This window comes from Delphinapterus leucas, chromosome 16 (genome assembly GCF_059928025.1).
Source record: "Delphinapterus leucas isolate spDelLeu-1000000601 "Yukka" chromosome 16, BTC_Dleu_Yukka2, whole genome shotgun sequence".
NCBI lineage: Eukaryota > Metazoa > Chordata > Mammalia > Artiodactyla > Monodontidae > Delphinapterus > Delphinapterus leucas.
The window spans coordinates 25,320,714-25,339,675 of NC_143144.1; the positions used below are offsets into that span (position 1 = coordinate 25,320,714).

Here is an 18,962-nt window from a genome sequence, read left to right on the forward strand (position 1 = left end):
TTTGTGGTGTGTGTGTGTGATTGTGTGTGAGTGTTTGTGCTTGTGTACAGGAACCCTCTCTCCTTTTCAGTGGGATGAAGCTGTAAATTACTGTGTAGTGTCTTTTTTTTTTTTTTTTCCAAACTCAACATACAATAGATATTTTCCTATGTCAGTAAATAAACTGCTCCTTGCTTCTTTTGAAGGAAACTTTTTAGTTGAAATTTAACACACATCACAAGTATACAGCTCGATGATTGTACAAAGTGAGCACAGCCATCGGAGCCTCACCAAGTCAAGAAACAGAATTCCTCCAGCACCCCGACCCTGTACCCCATCACTGTCCCTACCTCCTTCCTGCTCCAGACGTGACTTTGTGCCTGATTTCCAACACCATACACTACTTTGGCCTGATTTTGAGTTTTAGATAAATGCTATCATATAGTATTTGCTTATGTTGGCGTCTTTGGCTCCACATTCTGTTAGGGACGGTCATCTGATGCTCTGTCCATTTTAATGACGATGTGATGATGTCCATGATACGTTCAACTTTGACCACTGTTGATGTGAATGATGTTTCCAGTCTTTGACTAATATAAACAAAGCTGTACCCAACACCTTCGTGGCCGTATCTTTGATTATTTCCTTTGACTCAGCTGACGAATTGCTGGATCAAAGTGTTGTAAATTGTTAAGATATTTTAGGAGTATTGCCAGATTGTCCTCCAGGGAGCTGTGCCAATTTACATCCTGCCAGGTGCTTAGGAGGGAGCGCATCCCTGGCACCCATGCAGAGACCTGTTGTTTTCATCCTGCTGTGCTTATGATGCCATGAAAGGCAACACGTGGCGGCTCCTTGTTCCCAATTTTTAAATTAGGTGAATATCTTTTCTCACAGTAGTGGTCATTTGTATTTCTTCTTTGCTGAGTTTTTGGTTTTGTTTTTTTGGTATGCTTTACTTTAAAAAAATTTCTTTTTAAAGTTTTTGTCCACGCTGCGCGGCATGCGAGATCTTAGTTCCCTGACCAGGGATCGAACCTGCGCCCCCTGCATTGGAAGCTCGGAGTCTTAACCACTGGACTGCCAGGGAAGTCCCTGGTATGCTTTACTTTTAAGACGTACTTGTTTTCTCATTTTAAAAAACCCCTCTATATTAAATATGATAAATAATAAAAATAGGTTGAATTTTTTTTTTTTTTTTTTTTGCGTTACGCGGGCCTCTCACTGTTGTGGCCCTCTCCCGTTGCGGAGCACAGGCTCCGGACGCGAAGGCTCAGTGGCCATGGCTCACGGGCCTAGCTGCTCCGTGGCATGTGGGATCTTCCCAGACCGGGGCACGAACCCGCGTCCCCTGCATTGGCAGGCGGACTCAACCACTGCGCCACCAGGGAAGCCCTGTTGAAAATATTTTTATCCAATTTGTAATTTGCCTTATAACTTTGTGGTTCTTCTGTGTTGGTTAAAAGCTGACCATTTTTTAATGTAGTCTGGTCTATTGATATATAACTTTATGTCTCCTCTAGCATTTGCATAGAAAGTTGTTATGCCCCAAGATTATATAAATATTTACTTATGTTCTTTCGCTTCTCTGGTTCCCATTGTAGTGTGTCATTGTTCATCCTTCTGTACTTACCTTGGGAGAATGATGTTAAGTGAGGGACAGCTTAGAGGTTTAGAGCATGCACTCAGAGGCTTTCAGCCACCAGTGTACCCTTGAGCAGATTACAGAGACCCTCTGTGCCTCAGTGTCTGTAGCTGTAAAATGGGAATAATGCTAGGACACAATAACCAAGGGCTTATGGTGGGGGTTAAATCACGGCTATTTGCAAACTTTTTAGTCTCAATACTCCTTCCTTTACACTCTTAAAAATTGAAGACCCCAAAGAGCTCTTGTTTATGTGGGTGATATATTTATAACTTGATATTTACAATATTAGAAATTAAAACAGTATATTTAAAAGCATATATTTATACATTCATTTAAAAAATAATGATAGCAAACCCATTATAAATTAAATAAATTTTTTCCTGAAAAATAACTATGTTTTAAATACGGTAGGAAGAGTAGCATTGTTCTGCCATTTTGCAAATCTCTTTAATGTCTGGTTTAATAGAAGACAGCTAGATTCTCATATCTGTTCCTGCGTTCAATCTGTTGTGATATGTTGTTTCAATTGAAGTATAGGAAGAAAATCCAGCTTCACACAGGTAGGTTTTTGGAAAAGGGAGGAGTATTTTGTCAGCCTGTGGGTATTTTCCTTTGATACTACATAAAAGTTCAACAAGTGACAGTTTCTTAAAGGGAATGTAGACTCTGAAAACATATTAATGAACTTTTCATATTTTGTTACATTAAAATGCATTGGACTCTCTTCTCCTATGAATGGCTCTTTGACCAGGTGTGATTTTGTAACACCATGTATCAGTCATTGGGAACATATTGGTTCACTGAGTTGTTCAGATGTTCCAAATATGGCACAGTTGATTTCATCATATCCAAAAATTACATATGTTAACCACATCATTGCAAAGCCTTTGTGTTTTACGAAGCTTTTAAATTCCTGGTTGCTGATGCAAGTTTTCGAGAATTCTAATTTTTCCTTAAAAGTTCAAACTTTATCACTGACAATAAATGCTCTCAGTTGTTTTCCTTGAAGGGACAGGCTCACTTTGTTCATTTTTGAGAAAATGTCTACCAAATATCCAATTGTGAATAACCATCATTTGTTTGTCAGCCATTCTTTCACATGAAAGTGGTGCTGCACGGACAAAGAGGCTGGTTCTGCGGACAGCGCAGAGCAGCTCACAAGGGCTTGTCCTGCAGACATCTGTCGTCTGCCAGCAACTAGCCCACGTGCTCTTCCCAGGTCAGCACACAGAATATTGAAGAGACATGTACTCAAGGGCTGAGAGTCAGTGAAATTAATCGGTTTCACTGCTCCATCAAGGACATTCTTAAGTGACACTGGTGTATTTTGTCACCGCAAGTGATGACCAGCCCAGTTCCGGGCCTCCTGCTGAGCCTCCAGCAGTTTCACCCACCGTGGCCTTTGCTCCTCATGGTGAGAAAGGCAACGATGTCTCAGTACTGTCCTGAGAGCACTTTGACCTTGTGCTTCGTTCTCTGGAGCAAGAGAGCTCTTCCTGGTCAGGGTCTTCCCTGCTCAGTAAAGTGAAGCAGAACAGCAGGGAGGTGCAGGGAGAGGGGTAGGAGGCCCCTGGTCCTGGCCCTGCTGGCCACTGTCTCTGTGACTGGGCAGGTCTCTGGCCTACTCTATCTATACCTTAGTTTCCTCTTCTATAGAATGAGAGGGACAGACTAGGGTCTCAGAGGTGGCTATGACTCTAAGATACACGTTGGTGCCTAAGGGGAATTTAGACCCTGTCTTGTGTTTGCGAGTGTGTGTGTGTGTGTGTGTGTGTGTGTGTGTGTGTTGGGTGTTGGGGGATGACGCCCAGGGCTGGCAGTGGGCTGGTCTGAGCCCCTACCCTGGGTACAGACTGAAAGTGTGATGCCCCCTTCCTCTCTAACATCCTGGCCCCGGAGCAGGGGAGCCCTGGAGCATGGTGACTTCCTCTGTGTTTGTTCTGCAGCTGAGGCAGATGTTTCCTGCAGCTGGCCACTCAGCCTCCTGCCCTATTTTTAGCTCCATTGTTACCCACCCCAGGCATCTGGCTGCCAGGGGTGTGTGAGAGGCTGTGGTCCTGGAAGGGGCACTCTTCCCTGGGTTGGGCTTATTCTCTGCCTTCTGCTGGGTCCCTGGGTTAAGCTTCCCGGTGTCTTTTGGGAAAGTGAGGGTGGCTTTGGGAAAAATGGAAGAGTAGATGGATGCGTGGATGATGCAGTACAAAGGGCCCAGGCTGCAAACCAGAGGCGTGGCTGTGTTGTTATGTCATGTAATAAACTCTCCATGCCTCAGTTTTTCCATCTGCTAAATGGCATAATAGCTTGCACTTCCGCCTTTCTCATAGGGTCATTCTGAAGCTGAAATGAGATAGTAGATGTGAAATTTGTTTAGCAAAATGACATTAGGAACCTACAACTATTGTGGGTTCAACCCTGTGGGGGCCCCGAAGGAGCATCAGATCCAGAGTGGGGAGATGAGGCATGTACTTTCCAAACACTGGGCCAGTGGGCGCAAGGTCAGGGTCGTGCGGGGTACAGGCTGCGTTTTGGAAGGTTTGGAGGGGAGGGGGACATTTCCACTGGACGTTGATGGATGGGGTGACGGGGTGAGGGTGGGGATGGTGTTCCTGGTTGTTGGACCAGGAGGGCAGAGACATGGAGGCAGGGAAGGGCCGGATGTGTCCTGGGAGATCGAAGCAGTAAAGGGCCTTGAGCATTTCTGGCCGGCAGCTCTGGAGCTGCTCCCCTAGGAAGGGGCCCCACGGTGGGTCTGGGGGCAAGAAGCCCAGCAACCCCCTTCCTGACCTGGCAGCCAGCACAGCAGCTCCGCTTCTGGCTGTTTTACACACTGGACTTCCATGAAGGATTGATTTTGTGCGAAGGATTGAGCTGCTCAAATGTTGTCCTACCCATCTTGTCCAGCTCCCTCACTTTCCAGGTGGAAATCTCAAGTGTGGCCCAGAGAGGGCTGTGTTGAACTTGAGGCCTCTCAGAGAGCCTGTGTGGAGGGAAACATCTCCTGGGGCTTTTCCTACTCCACACCGTAGGGCAGCTGTGACCTGGCTTTGCCTGGAACGTCAGAGGTGTGGAGGGTAAATAGGGGATCATGAGGGTGGGAACGGGGGTCTTGAAGGCCAGGCAAGGGAGTCTGGACTGGAGGCCGCAGGGGTGGGAGGGATGGGGACAAATCCCAGAATTGGGTCATGGTTCTTCCCAGCTCCTTAAAATGATACATTGGGTCCCTGTGGCGTTGCTGGAGGTCAGAATTGGGGTTCAAGTGCAAGTTCCCGCTGGCCTTTTGGGGCCCAGTCCCTGGAAGCAGCCAGGAGAGTGTCAGCAGGGTCAGGGTCCTGGGTGTGGTGTCAGGAGGCGCTAGGTTTCTGCTGACCTTGAAAATGCCCAGATGCCCAGCTTCTTGGAGCACCCTCACTGAGCACGTGAGCATGTCCATATACTTTGAACCCTGCTCTCCGCAGGGCCCTCCGCCTACTCCCAATCTGAGATGGACACGGGCTTTAGGCTCTTTCAACCCTGCTCTCCGCAGGGCCCTCCGCCTACTCCCAATCTGAGATGGACACGGGCTTTAGGCTCTTTGAACCCTGCTCTCCGCAGGGCCCTCCGCCTACTCCCAATCTGAGATGGACACGGGCTTTAGGCTCTTTCAACCCTGCTCTCCGCAGGGCCCTCCGCCTACTCCCAATCTGAGATGGACACGGGCTTTAGGCTCTTTCAGCCCTGCTCTCCGCAGGGCCCTCCGCCTACTCCCAATCTGAGATGGACACGGGCTTTAGGCTCTTTGAACCCTGCTCTCCGCAGGGCCCTCCGCCTACTCCCAATCTGAGATGGACACGGGCTTTAGGCTCTTTGAACCCTGCTCTCCGCAGGGCCCTCCGCCTACTCCCAATCTGAGATGGACACGGGCTTTAGGCTCTTTCAGCCCTGCTGTCCGCAGGGCCCTCCGCCTGCTCCCAATCTGAGATGGACACAGGCTTTAGGCTTTTTCAGGCACGGGATGAATGTCCTGCCCAGAGTTGACTGGCGCCTCCCTGGGGGTTTCCACACTCCCCTCCTGCTCGTCCTTGAAAGAACCTACAGGCAGGGTCCCTCCCAGCCAGATAATGCCTTCTTGTTTTCCAGGGAGTTCCCCTGCTCAGAAAGGCCCCCAAGAGGGACACAGAGAGACACCAGATGGGGAGACTCTGGCAATTTCTCTCTACCTTTTTGGAGGAATGGAGCCCAAGGGTCTACCTACACTGGAGAACAAACATTTAGCAGCTTGGAACCTTCTAGATTTATACAGCTGACTCGGGGAAAGCTCCCACACCACACGGCCCGTCAGTTGATGATCCTGTGACGCGTGGGCGTCTCCTCAGTCGCCCTGTGGGCCCTGGTGGCCAGGGATAGCGTCTTCTGTATTTGTGAGCCGCTGTGGCCCCAGCAAGGGCTGGGCTCACAGGATCCTGGCATCGAGCTGCTCGAGCATGACCAGCAGGGAACCCAGTGTTCTGCCGTGAAAGGGGAAAGAAGGAAGTTGTGCCTTGTGGTGTATGGTCATTGAGGGCCAACCCTAAATATGACGGAGTGCATTAGTCAGGATTAGATTTGCCTGTGAATAACAGGAAGAGCCAAATAACAGTGGTTTACACGAGATGGAAGTTCATTCCTCTGTCCTGTCCGAGCCCAGAGTCTCGCGGTCCAGGCCTGGTGTGGTGGTTCGGCTCCACAGATTCCCGGGGTGTGGCTTCACATGCTGGCAGTTCAAGACGGCTCTGAACCGTCAGCCATCGCGCTGATGTTCCAGGCAGCGGGATGGAGGAAGGGGGCAAAGGGGGCTCATAAGGAAGGATCTGGAATTTGCCAAGGGCACGTACTGCCCCTTATGTCCCATTGGCTAGAATTAGTCATCTGGCCCCAGGTAGCTGCAAGGGAGGTAAGGAGTGTGGTCCTGGCCGTGGGCAGCCATGTGCTCAGCTAGCTGCCCTGTCCCTCCTCTGGTTTGTTTAGTGGAGACGGAGGGAGGGAGGGGATGAAGGCATTGTGGGCATTTTGATCAAACCTGAGGATGTTCCCAGGCTGAGAAACTGGGCCAGCGGTTCGGGGGCAGCAGAGTCTCACCCAGGGAGATTCCTCAGGAGGAGGCCAGTCCTGCCTTGGGACCAGAAAGCCACACGCCTCAGGCCAGGAAGGGAAGCAGGGGCTGAGCCTGAGGGAGAAAGGCTTTCAGGGGGCTGGAGCCAGCCCCGTGGCATGGTCAGAATGAGGGAGGTGGGCCACCCTCTTCTCAGAGGGTCGGGGTGTGCTGAGAAAGTGCTGTCCCCAGTCCAAGATCCCATATAAGCAGAGCTTCCTATCAGGCACAGCTGACCCACCATGGGGAGCTCCAGAGATGGGGGGTTCCCCAGGCCTGGGAGCAGGTAACTAGGGGTGCTGGAAAGGGCCCTTTTCTTTCCCGAGGGTCCTGAATTCCAGGAACCCCCAGCCCCACTGGAGCACCTGATAACAAGTTCCAGGGTCTTTGCTGGCCGTGGGGCAGGCAGGAGCCCCCTCTCTGCCCTCCGCCTGTCAGGTGAGCCGAGAGGGAGGCTTGTTGCCCCTTCACTGAGGGCGGGGCCTGCTGTGCCACCTGCAGCTTCTCCCAGCCCAGGGGTCCATCTGGAGGGTGATCCCCCGGCTCTGCTGCTGCCCCACACTGGCCCCCACTCTCTACAGCTCCTCGGTTGGCCGCCCGGTCACTCTGCCCACCTTCGTCCCACCTCCAGAGGCTCCCCCTGGTTTGCAGGCTGAAGCCCGGAACACAAGACCCACCTCACAGAGGCAGCCCACCTGATGAACACATGGCACTATTTCCAAACATTCATCCACCTTCTGTTTTTAATTTTTAACCTTTTTTTTTTTTTTTTTTGGTTTAGAAAAACTAGAAACACTTCAGAAACATATAATGTAGCTCGTGAAGGTCTCCTGCAATCTCAGACCCCAGACGGCTTTATTTTTTAAAAATTGATCTTGTGCTAATTTTAAAAAGAAGGAGGCTAAGGGGCAACGGTTGCGAAGGGATTGGTCTGGGTGACCACCAGAGACATGAGGTGAGGGGCTACGTGCAGAAACCAGAACTCTGCTTCTACTAAGCCAGGTAGCCTGGGGAAATTCACGTCGTTGACCCTGCTTAGCTGTTTCCTCTCTGCAAAGTGGGAGCCGTAAACCCTGTCTCGCCTCCCTTGAAGGTGGTTGTCAGCAGCAAAGACAGAGAAACCACAAAGACACAAAAAGCGCCACCAGGCTGCAGGAATGGAATGATTATCATGGGAACATGGATGACCACAGGCAGAGGGTGGCCAAGGCACTGAGCCGAGGGAGCACGGGGGGACTTGGGGGAGGGTAAGGTGGGGGATGCACTGGGTGAAGAGCTGTGACCTTTGTCCAGCTTTGAAACTATTACACATAACCGCACTTAAAAACATTCCCAAAATAATCATGTTCGTTGTAGGAAATTTAGAAGTGATGGATAAGCAAAAAAGAAAATAAATACCGTACTCAGTCCCCCAGTCAGGAATGAGTACCATTATGTTTAAACATCTTCCCCCTTTTGTACCTGCTTGTTGTTGGGTGCCATCCTTGGTCCCATCAAAAAGGAGCTGGGCAGGGTGGGAAGGTGAAGCGATGGAGCTGATTTGTTCCATCAGCAATTGTGTGTCTGGCTCCCTCAGTGGGACAGAGCCAGGAAGGACACAGCATGGCCCCTGCTGGGAACAGCATGCAGTGGAAGGGAATGGAATGTCCCATTTTGTGATGCTTACAATGTGCTGTGGGAGTTGAGGGATGGGGGTGGGTGTGTAGTCAGTCAGGGAGAGCTTCCTGGAGGAGCTGGGCTTTAACTTCCAAGGGCGGGTAGAATGTGGGGGAGGAGGGCAGTCCAGGTGAGAAAGTGCGGGGTGGGAGCATCTTCCCCCCCACCCTCTCGTGTGCACTGAGACCTGCTCCTTGATGCCGGGTGCTTGCTCTTCTGTGAGTCCTGAAAGCTGCAGATGCCCCCAGGTTGTCATCTGTTCATCTCAGAAATATTTCCTGAGCATCTACTGGGACCCGGTCACTGTTCTGGTGCTGGGGCCATGGCGTGGACAAATTAGGCACCGTCCTGCTCTTGGGGAGTCGGGGAGGCTGCTGCTACAGACGTAATCCCATCAATGAGGCAACTGAAAAATAAAAGGAGGTCATAAGCTGGAGAAGATTTGAGGGGTGTGTGTGGACAGACTGCATCGCCAGGACCTCAGAGAGGCTTCTGGGGAAGGACGTTTGAGCCAAGACTAGGGGAAGGGGCAGCCACGTGAGCAAGCTGCAGAGTGCTCCAGGGGGAGGGGTGGTGGGTAAGAAGCTTTCATGAGTAGGAGAGGGTCTGGGGCGTTGGAAATAGGAGGAGGACGTGGCCAGTGGCTGGGGCATCATAGCAAAGGGAGGGGTGGGGGCCTGTCCGCCGGGCTGAGGGGTTTGCATGTTACAGTGTGATGGAAGGAAATGACATGACCTCCGCCCGAGCGCCCTCTGCCCGTGATCGTCCGTGTTCCCGTGATAATCCTTCCATTCCTACAGTCTGGTGGGGCTTTTTGTGTCTTTGTGGTTTTTCTGTCTCTGCAACTGACAACAGCCCTCGAGGGAGGCGAGACAGGGTTTATGGCTCCCACTTTGCAGAAGAGGAAACAGCTAAGCAGGGCCAACGATGTGATTTAGGACTTCAGAGATGCTTCTGGCTGCTGCATGGAGGATGGATTGCAGGGGTCATCCATCCTTCCGGAGGGAAGGAGAGAGACTCCTGGAGGCTGCTGCAGTCACTCTAGGCAGGGGCCAGTGACCAGTGGTGGCAGAGCAGTTGGACCGAACCCGTTCATCTGTAGGTGGGCTTTCAGAGCAGGCAGAGGACTTGCCCAAGGCCCCAGAGCAGAGCTAGGCTCTCTTGGTTCTTGATTAAGACCAGAAGCAGACGGAAATCTCCCTAGGTGGCTCACCGGGCAGAGTGAAACGGGGAGACTTGGAATTCTATTCTGTGTTACCACAGTGGGACAGCTGCTGCGGCCCAGCCCCACTCGGCCCTGTTGTTTGCCCGGGATGAGAGCCAGGGGATTGCTGAGCCCACTTATTCCCTCAGACCGTTCCTTTTATAGGCAGTGTTTGGGCACGGCCCTGGCCCTGGCCTGGGAGTGTCTGGGAGGTTTAGATCTGGTACCAGTCCGTGGTTGCAGGGAGGGGATGTGGAGAAGGTGGGGAGAGAGTGCAGGCAGAGTGGGGCCTGGGGGGATATGAAGGGCTGCTGGTGAGTCGCGCCCTCGCTGTGTTTGGGCTGGGTGGGTGTTGCCTTAAACACACATTCATTTGTTTAATTCCCGTACGATCCAATTAGGGAGGTAGATTTATGGTCCTCGGTTTATAGTTGGGGAAACTGAGGCTCAGAGAAGTTAAGCATGTGCCACACAACTAATACGTGGTAGAGATGAGAAGATCAGGATCAGCCAGATTTCGGCCCCAGAGTCCATGCTTCACATAGAGTCGAAACCACTGGATCCCCCAACTAGGTGTGAGGGTGTTGGGGGAGTTCTCACTTTCTATCTGTTACATGGAAATGCTACCACTGCCTTCCTGGGATTTCTTCACTCCTCAAACAGAGGGTTTTAAGTCCTTGCCTGCAGCAGGCATTGGGCTCAACTCTGAGGACCCTGAGCTGCCGAGAGCGGCCCTCAAGGACCACGGAGGACTTGAGACTCAGCATCACTGTCCGACAGGAGTACAGGTTTCCCCGCTATCCGAAGGTAGAGCATTCCTGTGGAAGCTTTGTTAGCTGAAATGGCATCCAGCGGAGAAACAGTTGCCTTAGGACAAGTGCACTTGCTAACAATGCACAGAATAGGTTGGATAAAGCACAGACGCTCACAGGCGCAGTTCAAACCTCTGGGCTTGCTGCTGAGACGTTGAGAGCAGTTCCTGGGAAGGAGCTTGGCGAGGGGTGTGTGGGCCCTGTAACGGCTCCTGCAAAACAAACGCTCAACACTATTTTTCTTTTCCCCTTTTTTTTTGTGGTAAAAGCAAAATCCTCTTCAGATTTCTCTTGGTTAGCGGAAACACTTACTAATGTAGGTCTTTCATAAAAGCAAAGTGGCATAAAGCGAACTTTCAAAAAATGGGGGATACCTGTATAAAGTGAGCCACGTGTTTTCTTTAATTGAAGTATAGTTGGTTTGCAATGTTGTGTTAGTTTCACCACGTGTCATTTTAACTGGCCACATAAAAAAGTAAAAAAGAAATAGGTGAACTTAATTTTAGTAGCATGTATTATTTAATCCCAGTATATCAAAATCTGATCATTTTGACATATAATCCACATAATAAATTGTTCATGAGATATTTCACTTTGTTTTGTACTACGTCTTTGAATCCAGTGTGTATTTTACACTTGCAGCACATCCCATTGTGGACCAGCCACGTTGCAAGGGCTCAGTAGCCAGTGCAGTGGTGGTTACTGTATTGCACAGCCCAGCTCCAGAGTCTGATCGATCCCTGCCCCCACCTCTGCAGTGCATGATAACAGCTGATTTTTAAGGAGGACTCACTGATCAGGCCCTGTTCTGAGGACTTTTATAGTTACACAGTGGACCCTCGAACAACACAGGTTTGAACTGTGCGGGTCCACTTATACGTGAGTGTTTTTCAATAGATAGCTACTGCATGATCTGTGGTTGGTTGGATCCAGGTACACGGAACTGCGGGTATGGATCTTAGACTCCCCGGAGGGTCAACACCCCTAACCCCCGTGTTGTTCAAGGGTCAACTGTATTGTTGAACCTTCATAGCAACCCCTCAGGGGAGGTACTGCTGTTGTCCCCATTTCATTGATGTGGCAGCTGAAGTCTAGAGAGGTAGCTTGGCTGAGGTTGCACAGTGGGTGAGTTGTGGAGCTAAGGAGGAAGGTGTGATGGGGGGGGCGAGCTCCTTTTGTTTTTTACAGATTTATTTAGGCAAACTTCATACGACAGAATTCACCCATTTTCAGTGTACGGTTCACCACTGGCAAATGTATGTAGTTGTGTAATCACCACATTCAATACATAGAGCAATTCTGTCCCCTAAAGGTGCCCTCGAGCCCCTGTGCGGTCGACTCCCCTGTCCCTGACAGCCATTGATCTGTTTTCTGCCCCTGTAGTTTTGCCTTTTCTCAGATGTCATACAAATGGAGCCATACAGTTTGAAGTGTCTGGGACCTGCTTGTTTCTCTTAGTATGATGTTTCTGAGGTTCGTCCCATGTCATGTGTATATCAGTAACTTGTTCCTTTTTTATTGCTGAGTAGTATTTCATTATATAAGTGTTCACGTTTTTCACATTGTTTTCATCTCTTCACCAGTTGATGGACACGTGAGTTGATTTCAGTTTGGGGCTACAATGAATAATGCTGCTGTGTACAAGCCTTTTTCTGGACATGGTTTCATTTCTCTTGAGTAGTTAGTTGCCTGAGAGTAGAATTGCTGAGTCATATGGTAATTGTATGTTTAAATTTGTAAGAAACTACAAAGCTGTCTTCCAAAGTGGCTGTGCGATGTTACACGTAAGCACCGGGTCTCCAGTTCCTCCACAACCTTACCAACACTTGATGTTGCTGGTCTTTTAAAATTTGTCATTCTATGGGACTTTCCTGGCAGTCTAGTGATTAAGACTCTGTGCTTCTACTGCAGGGGGTACGGGTTCAATCCCTGGTCAGGGAACTAAGATCCCACATGCTGCGCGGTGCAGCCGAAAAGAGGAAAACAAAATTGTCATTCTAGTGCATTTTGCTGATGACATAAGATGCTGAACATCTTTTATATGCTTATTTGGCATCCGTATGTACCTTTAAATCTTATGCCATTGTAAATTGGATTTTTGGTTAACTTAATATTGAGTTGTAAGAGTTGGCATCTCTTTTTTTGGTCGGGATTAAATGAGATAATATATGTCACAAGCTTTGCAATCAGAGGTCCACCCACTGGCCCTCCTGGCGTCCCTCTGGGTCAACACTCAGGGTCACTGGCTATCTCAGGCATCCTGTTTAGACCCTCCGCTTCCTGCTCACCCAAGGTAGGCATAGGAATCGCATACTTGACCAACACCCCCTGATTTGGCCAGCGGTACAATGTCTGCTCAAATCGATCTTCCTGCACTCTCAGCAAAAGCTTCCCCTTGCCTCAGGCCAGAGTCAGCATGGCCCAGCCAGGGGCCTGGAGTTGGGAGGCAGGAGCCCTGCGTCCCAGTTTCGTCCTTATGACCTCTTCCCTTATGATTTGGAGCTCATCACTTTCCCTCTCTGGACCTCAGTTTCCTCATCTGTAGAAAGAGAAAGTTGGACTAGGTGACCTCCAGGGGTGTAGCCAGCTCTGAATCTCTGCTTTTGGGGGCCTTGGTGACGGCCATTTGTGGAAGTTCCTGTGATCACAGCATTCCCTAAGGCAGGACTTGGGATTTTGCAAGAGGGTCTGGCAGGCAGGAATGGCAGGAGAAAGGGAGGGGGCAGGGTGGTGGCTGGGTCAGGAGCAGATGTCCAGCTTTCTGCTTCAGTTGCAGGAGCCAGACTCTGCTTTGGAAAAGCCACCATTCATCGTTTCCAAGTCCATAGGGTTTGACAAGCTGGAGGTCATGGCTGCTGTTCCATGGCCAGGACAGAAGACGTGGGAGAGGGGGGACTGTGAGCTTTGGATCAGAGATGGGGAAACTGACGCCAGAATGGTGATGGAATCATCACTCACTTCTACCAAGAATCACATGAAAAGAAATGGACTTGGGCTCCTGCGATGTGTAGGTCCAGGGCCTTAGGAGTCAGCTGTTGCACCTCTTGTCTGTCATCCCCACCCTAGGACCCAGAGTGGTTGTCTGCAGCATCCCCTTGGCTTGAATACAGCCATTGACGAGAGGCTCACTGCTCCGGCAAGCTGGACGTTTATGCTGTAGCATCGGGCAGTTAGTTGATGACTTGGAGCTAAGATTCCAGCTCCTGAAGTTTGGTTCTTCTTGGAGAAATGAGGTCACCTCTCTGTGAAAGGTTCCATAGGGTGGTTGCTTTTCTCTCGGGACTGACTGCTGTGTGATTGCCCAGAGGCAGGAGGGTGGCATGTCCACGTGTGGAACTTTCTCAAATGCTGTTGTAACTGCAGCCCAGATGATTCTGTGGCTTCTTAGCTGGTCACTGAGGCCTTTTGTGGGTGAAATGGGGCCTGGAGTCCTCGCTCCCTGCATGGGAGACTGTGCATCTCTCCGTCCCTCTAGGAGGTCGTGTCTGGGTGCCCTGGCAGAGAGTGGAGTGGATGGGCGTCCCTAAGGTCCCTGAGTGGCGGTCAAGCAGGTCCAAGAGGGAGGGGAGAGTGTGTGGGGTGTTCTTGCTGTCAGGGTCAGCTGTGAAGAGGCAGGGAGGCAAGCTTATGCAGCCACTTAGCAAAGGCCAGCTGTCCTCACCTGAAATGGACACAGTGAGGCCTGAACCTTACAGGGTTGTGTGTAGGGGGCACCGTATGTTGTAAAGCACCCAGCATGGTGCCTGGCACTTAGTAGGTGCTTTGAAATGTTAACAGACAGAGGCAAAGGAGAGACGTGGAAGGGGCCTGTATTTGGTGGGGCTTGGTGTTCCCTTAAAGCAGTGGTTCCCTTTTTTATTTGCCAAGAGCCCCTGTAGCAGAATGGCAGAAGCTCACAGATCCCTTCTCGGAATGATGTTTTTAAATGCACAAATTAAATAGTTGGGATTACAGGGGGAGTAAATTTTATTGAGAGTGCTATCAAAATACTAAAAAACAAACTTGTGATGTAGTAATACGTGTCCTTAGATATTCTTGCGCTAACAAGATAATCCATTAAGTGAGTTAAGGTTAAATTTTATTTTTTTAAAGACACACCAGCGTCAAGGCTGCTGTTGCTTGGCCTTGATGGGGACATTCATCTGGGGTGTGCCTTTGAGGGCATGTGGCCAGCATGATGGACATGCAGGCATTTGCGATTGGTTCGATGGTCCCAAGTGTGGAGAACCCCATTTTGCAAATGGCACGGCAGCTTCTTTACAGCTGGCTTCGTAAGGTGAGGCTAGGCTTCTCGCTTGGATCGTCACATTCTCCACGCTTGGTGAGTGAAAGGCGGTTGTGAGAATCTGGATCCCGCTCTGGGGGATCAAGACCACGAGGCGCAGAGTTGCCCAGAGTTGGCCGGTCCTGTCACCCGAGACCAGGGGGGGCAGGGGACCCAGGTCTGATAATTACAGTGGTGTGAAGGGAGTGATGAGCGCAAGCCATGTTTCCAGATAACTGCACGGCTGCTGTGTGATGTGAACACGTCTCTGAGCTCAGTGGTGACTATGTCCTGGGCTTTGCGACCCTGCAGGAGTGGCCTTCACTTGTGGTTAAGGAGATGTTAGCTTTTAGTTAGAAGTTAGGAAAATAAGGCCTAATTGTTTGCAAAACCATCCAGGCTCATAGACAACCCCCGTTCCCATCTTACTATCTAGTCTCATCCTAGTCTACCCCGATTCTCCCTGCAGCGGAGGTTTGAGCACTAGGGACCCCACCTACATGTGTGCTGTTGCTGACCCCTGGCCCTGGCAGTGGACAGCAGTGGTATCACCACTAGGACTGCCAATCTTAGGAGCCAGATCCATTTGGAAGGGGCCTTCAGACTGTTCCATCCTTCACTGTCACTTTATGGCTGGGGCTGCTGAGGCCCAGAGGGGAGAAGTAAGTTGCCCAAGGTCCCACAGCATGTGGCCATCAGGATGAAGGGTCCTTTGCTGGCGAGGCTCACTCTAGGTGGGGTGGAGAGGCTTCAGGGGGAGAGTTGCAGAGTGAGAAGCCTGGGAATCCCAGGTTTTCCCCCTCCTCTAGACATTTTGGAGACAGGCCAACTTTCAGACGATACGGCCTTTCCCCCACGCCTGCAGCTGTGCACATCTGTATTGTCTCCAGGCTGTCCTTATAGGGACCTGCTGGGGCCTGTCACCGCCTGTGGAGCCCTCGAGAGATGAAGAAGGCAGGAGCTGGAGCTTTAGGGGAGGCAAGGGGCAGGCGAGATGGAGGTGCCAGGCCTGGCCCAGCCCGTGGGAGCAGGGCCCGGCCTTGGCCTGGCAGCTGTAGCCAGCTGTTGCCTCCTGCAGGCCCTTCCCATGTCCTGTCCGTCACTCCCTCCTTTGGGACAGCCTCCCGAGTCCTGTTCTTGGAGGAGGCTGTTTCCACCCGTGCCTCCTTGGCCCAGGCTGCTGAAGAGGGGTCTAGGGGTCTTGGTGAGCCATGTTGGGAGCCTGCTGTGGCAGGCGAAGCGGAGAGAAGGTTCTGGCTCTGCTGATGGTCAGCTGTGGAGCCCCTCACCCGCTCTGAGCGCCTCTGTTTCTGTTTGGAAACAGAGGCTCATTCCTTCCACCTTCTACCAAGAAAAAAAAAAAAGAGAGTGAGAGATTGGACCGGGTGTGGAGAGTCATGATGAGGCTCTTACAAAACATTCGGTTAGCGTGTTAGCAGAGCTGTCACACAGCTGCTGGGAGTTGTCAGAGGTGACAAGGCTGGGCCGAGAGAGGTGGGGAACCCTTTCCAGACTGGAGAGGGAGAGGGGGTGGTTTGGCGTGCTGGGAGGGATGGAATGAGTAGCCATTCTGTCTAGGTGGCTCTGGGAAGGCGGAGCCTGAGGGCACAGCCGGGGGAGGCCCTGAAAGCGCCTGCCTTGGGACCAGGAGCTCTGACTCGGGAGAGGGCGCAGTGAGCTCAGCCTTCAGACTGACCTGCTGCCCCGGTTTCATGCTGACCCCTGACCCCACCATCCACTGCCTGAGGTGCCGCTGCTGCTTATGAGAGGGCGTGGGCGGAGCGTGGATGGTGGGGGACAGGTAGTCCCCGCTGCCTGAGGGGGGACAGCCCATGCCAGGCTGAGGGCAGCTTGGGGAGCGGAGGGGAGTCCTCAGGTTCTAAAGACTGCTTATGGCTTCTTTGTTCTCAGAGGGGAAGTATCTCAGGGTGCGGGTCGGGGGTGGGGGCTGGCCGGGCAGGTCGATCCCTCCCCCTCCAGATCCTGGTCCGTCAGCGCCACATGGGGCCAGCTGCTGCTGGGCTCTCAGAAAGTTCTTTGAGCCTCTGTCTCCCACGTCTGTCGCCCCCTCTCTTGGGTCTGTGTGGAATTCCCAGCCCCTTCCCTTCCCAGCGGGCCTGGTTCTTGGACGCCTGAGCCAGTCCTCCCCACACCCTCTACCGGCTCTTAGCAGCTCTCCTGGCCTGCTTCCCCAGCCATTCTTTTTATTTGTTTTAAATAGATGTTATTACCCAGTGTTCAGAGGAGAAAAATCAGAAAACGCAGATAAGGAAAAAGGAGAAAATAAACATTGTCTATAATCTCATCACCAGGTGATGACTCGGTTAACATCTTCATGTGCCTCCTCCCGGATTTTTCTCCTGCTACATGTTCATGCATTAAAATGAGATTATAGCCTGTACTTGCTTTGCAGCCTGCTCCTTCCATTCCTGGTTCCTAGATATCTTTCCACAGCAGTCAATAAGGTATTTTTAAGGCTGTTTAACATTCCACCTTAGAGATACCCCGTAATTTATTCAGCAAATCCCGTTGCAGGCTGTTTCCAGTGTTTTGTTACTATAAGTAACATTGCGATCAACAAAACACCCTTGTAGCCCACTCAGTTATGTGCATCCTTAACTATCAATATTTCCCTAGGAGAGAGCCCTGTGAGAGGAATTGGGAGTCCACGAGGATGCCTGGCATGCCGGAAGTTGGGCAAAAGCTTTGGCTGTTGCGATGTTGATGGTGTTGAGGTTATTGATGTAGAGTTCAGGGGCCTGGTGCTTTTGTTGAACCCTTGATCTTCTGAGAACTCACCCAATCTGGACTTCCCTGGCCTCATTTTGTGACCTTCACGGCTAGAATATCCTCCTGCGTCCTGTTCCCATCCAAATCCTTCAAATCTGTCTCCAGACTTCCCTCTGCCTCTGGTCTGGTTCTCCCTCTGGTGAAGGCCTCCTCCCTCTCTCAGTCTAGAGGGCGTGGCCTCCATGTGGCCTGGCCCAATTACTTGGAGCCCTAGGTCCTGCCCTGATGGGGATGGTTAACCCCTTCCTAACTGTCTTATCTTCACTAAGGGAGTGTAAGCTGTAAGGGGTCAGGGGGCTACATCTTCTTGACTCTCCATGTCCATAACTCCCCCCAAGGCAGCAGCAGGGGGCCAGGCACACAGTAGGTGCTCCGCGAACATGTGCTTTGCTGGGCACCGGCTTGGAGGCAGCAAACCCACCCTCTGTCTCCAGCTGCAGGGTGAGCTGGCCCTCTCATGGGCCTCAGACTGTGTATTTGTTCACAGGGTAGGGATGGTGGGTGGGCTGGGTCCCTTCCTGCTGTGGCTTTTCCTACCCACTCCTTGACCTCTTACCCCACAGGTCTTGGGTCCTGAGGCTGCCGGCAGACTATGGGTACAACGGCCAGCACAGCCCAGCAGACAGTCTCAGCCAGCGCCCCCTTTGAGGGCCTCCAGAACGGTGGCACGATGGATGGTCGGCACTCACTCAGTGTCCACTCCTTCCAGACCACGGGCTTGCACAACAGTAAGGCCAAGTCCATCATCCCCAACAAGGTGGCCCCCGTCGTGATCACGTGAGTGGCAGGACGAGTGTGACCGTGTCCCCGGAAGACATGGCTGGGGGGAGCTGCCTGGAGGGGTGGTGGCATACAGCACTTCACGTCTCCAAACTGCTTTCGTAGATGAAGATACTGAGGCCCAGAGAGGTTAAGCAGTTTGTCTGGAGTCACACAGGAAGTGGGTGGCAGAGCCAGCGTCTGTCGCGGGTCTCTTAGCCCATATTACTTGCCATGTCTCAGTGCCAGGGAGTGTGGAGAGGGAAGAGTGGCTGGGGGAGGGGGGGACACCCTTTTGAGAGTAATTTTTGGCTGATGTTTTCAAAGGAAGTTTATATTCTTAGTTGCGTAAAATGTCGATTTTTTTCACCCCCCCACAACCTGTAATTATGGTTCGAAGCTGAGGTTAACACCAGGCCATTAAAGGGCCGGGCTGAAAAAGCTGGAAGCTGTTGGTCAACTCTCCTAATTAGGCCCTTCAAGGACATTCCCAGAGGGGGCTGCGGGTTTGTTCTGGCCCCATATTTTGAGAGACCTGGACACACTGCATGCGTCATGTGGGCCCAGGGAAGGAGTGGGTGCTAGGAGCCTGAGGCCAGGGAGACAGAAGGGGCATTGGCTGCGTCTCCTGGTGAGTCAGGAAGCCTTGTCTTACATCATATCTGCCCACCGAGCTTCCCTGCCTCTGGACCCCTCCAGGATGGAGGAAGTGGGACATGATGAGCTAAGAATTAAATGTGTTC

At 51.4% G+C, this 18,962-nt stretch overlaps 1 protein-coding gene across 2 annotated transcripts in view; it reads left to right on the forward strand.

Annotated features, from left to right (window-relative positions):
- The window catches only part of PALD1 (phosphatase domain containing paladin 1), an 84,902-nt gene that overhangs the window by 23,606 nt on the left and 42,334 nt on the right, over positions 1-18,962 (forward strand). For both annotated transcript variants that reach the window (XM_089897615.1, XM_022590796.3), the window contains exon 2: positions 18,024-18,237. In XM_089897615.1, coding sequence (XP_089753741.1) covers positions 18,053-18,237 — 185 coding nt within the window. In that variant the 5' untranslated portion in view covers positions 18,024-18,052. The remainder of the gene's footprint in view (positions 1-18,023; positions 18,238-18,962) is intronic.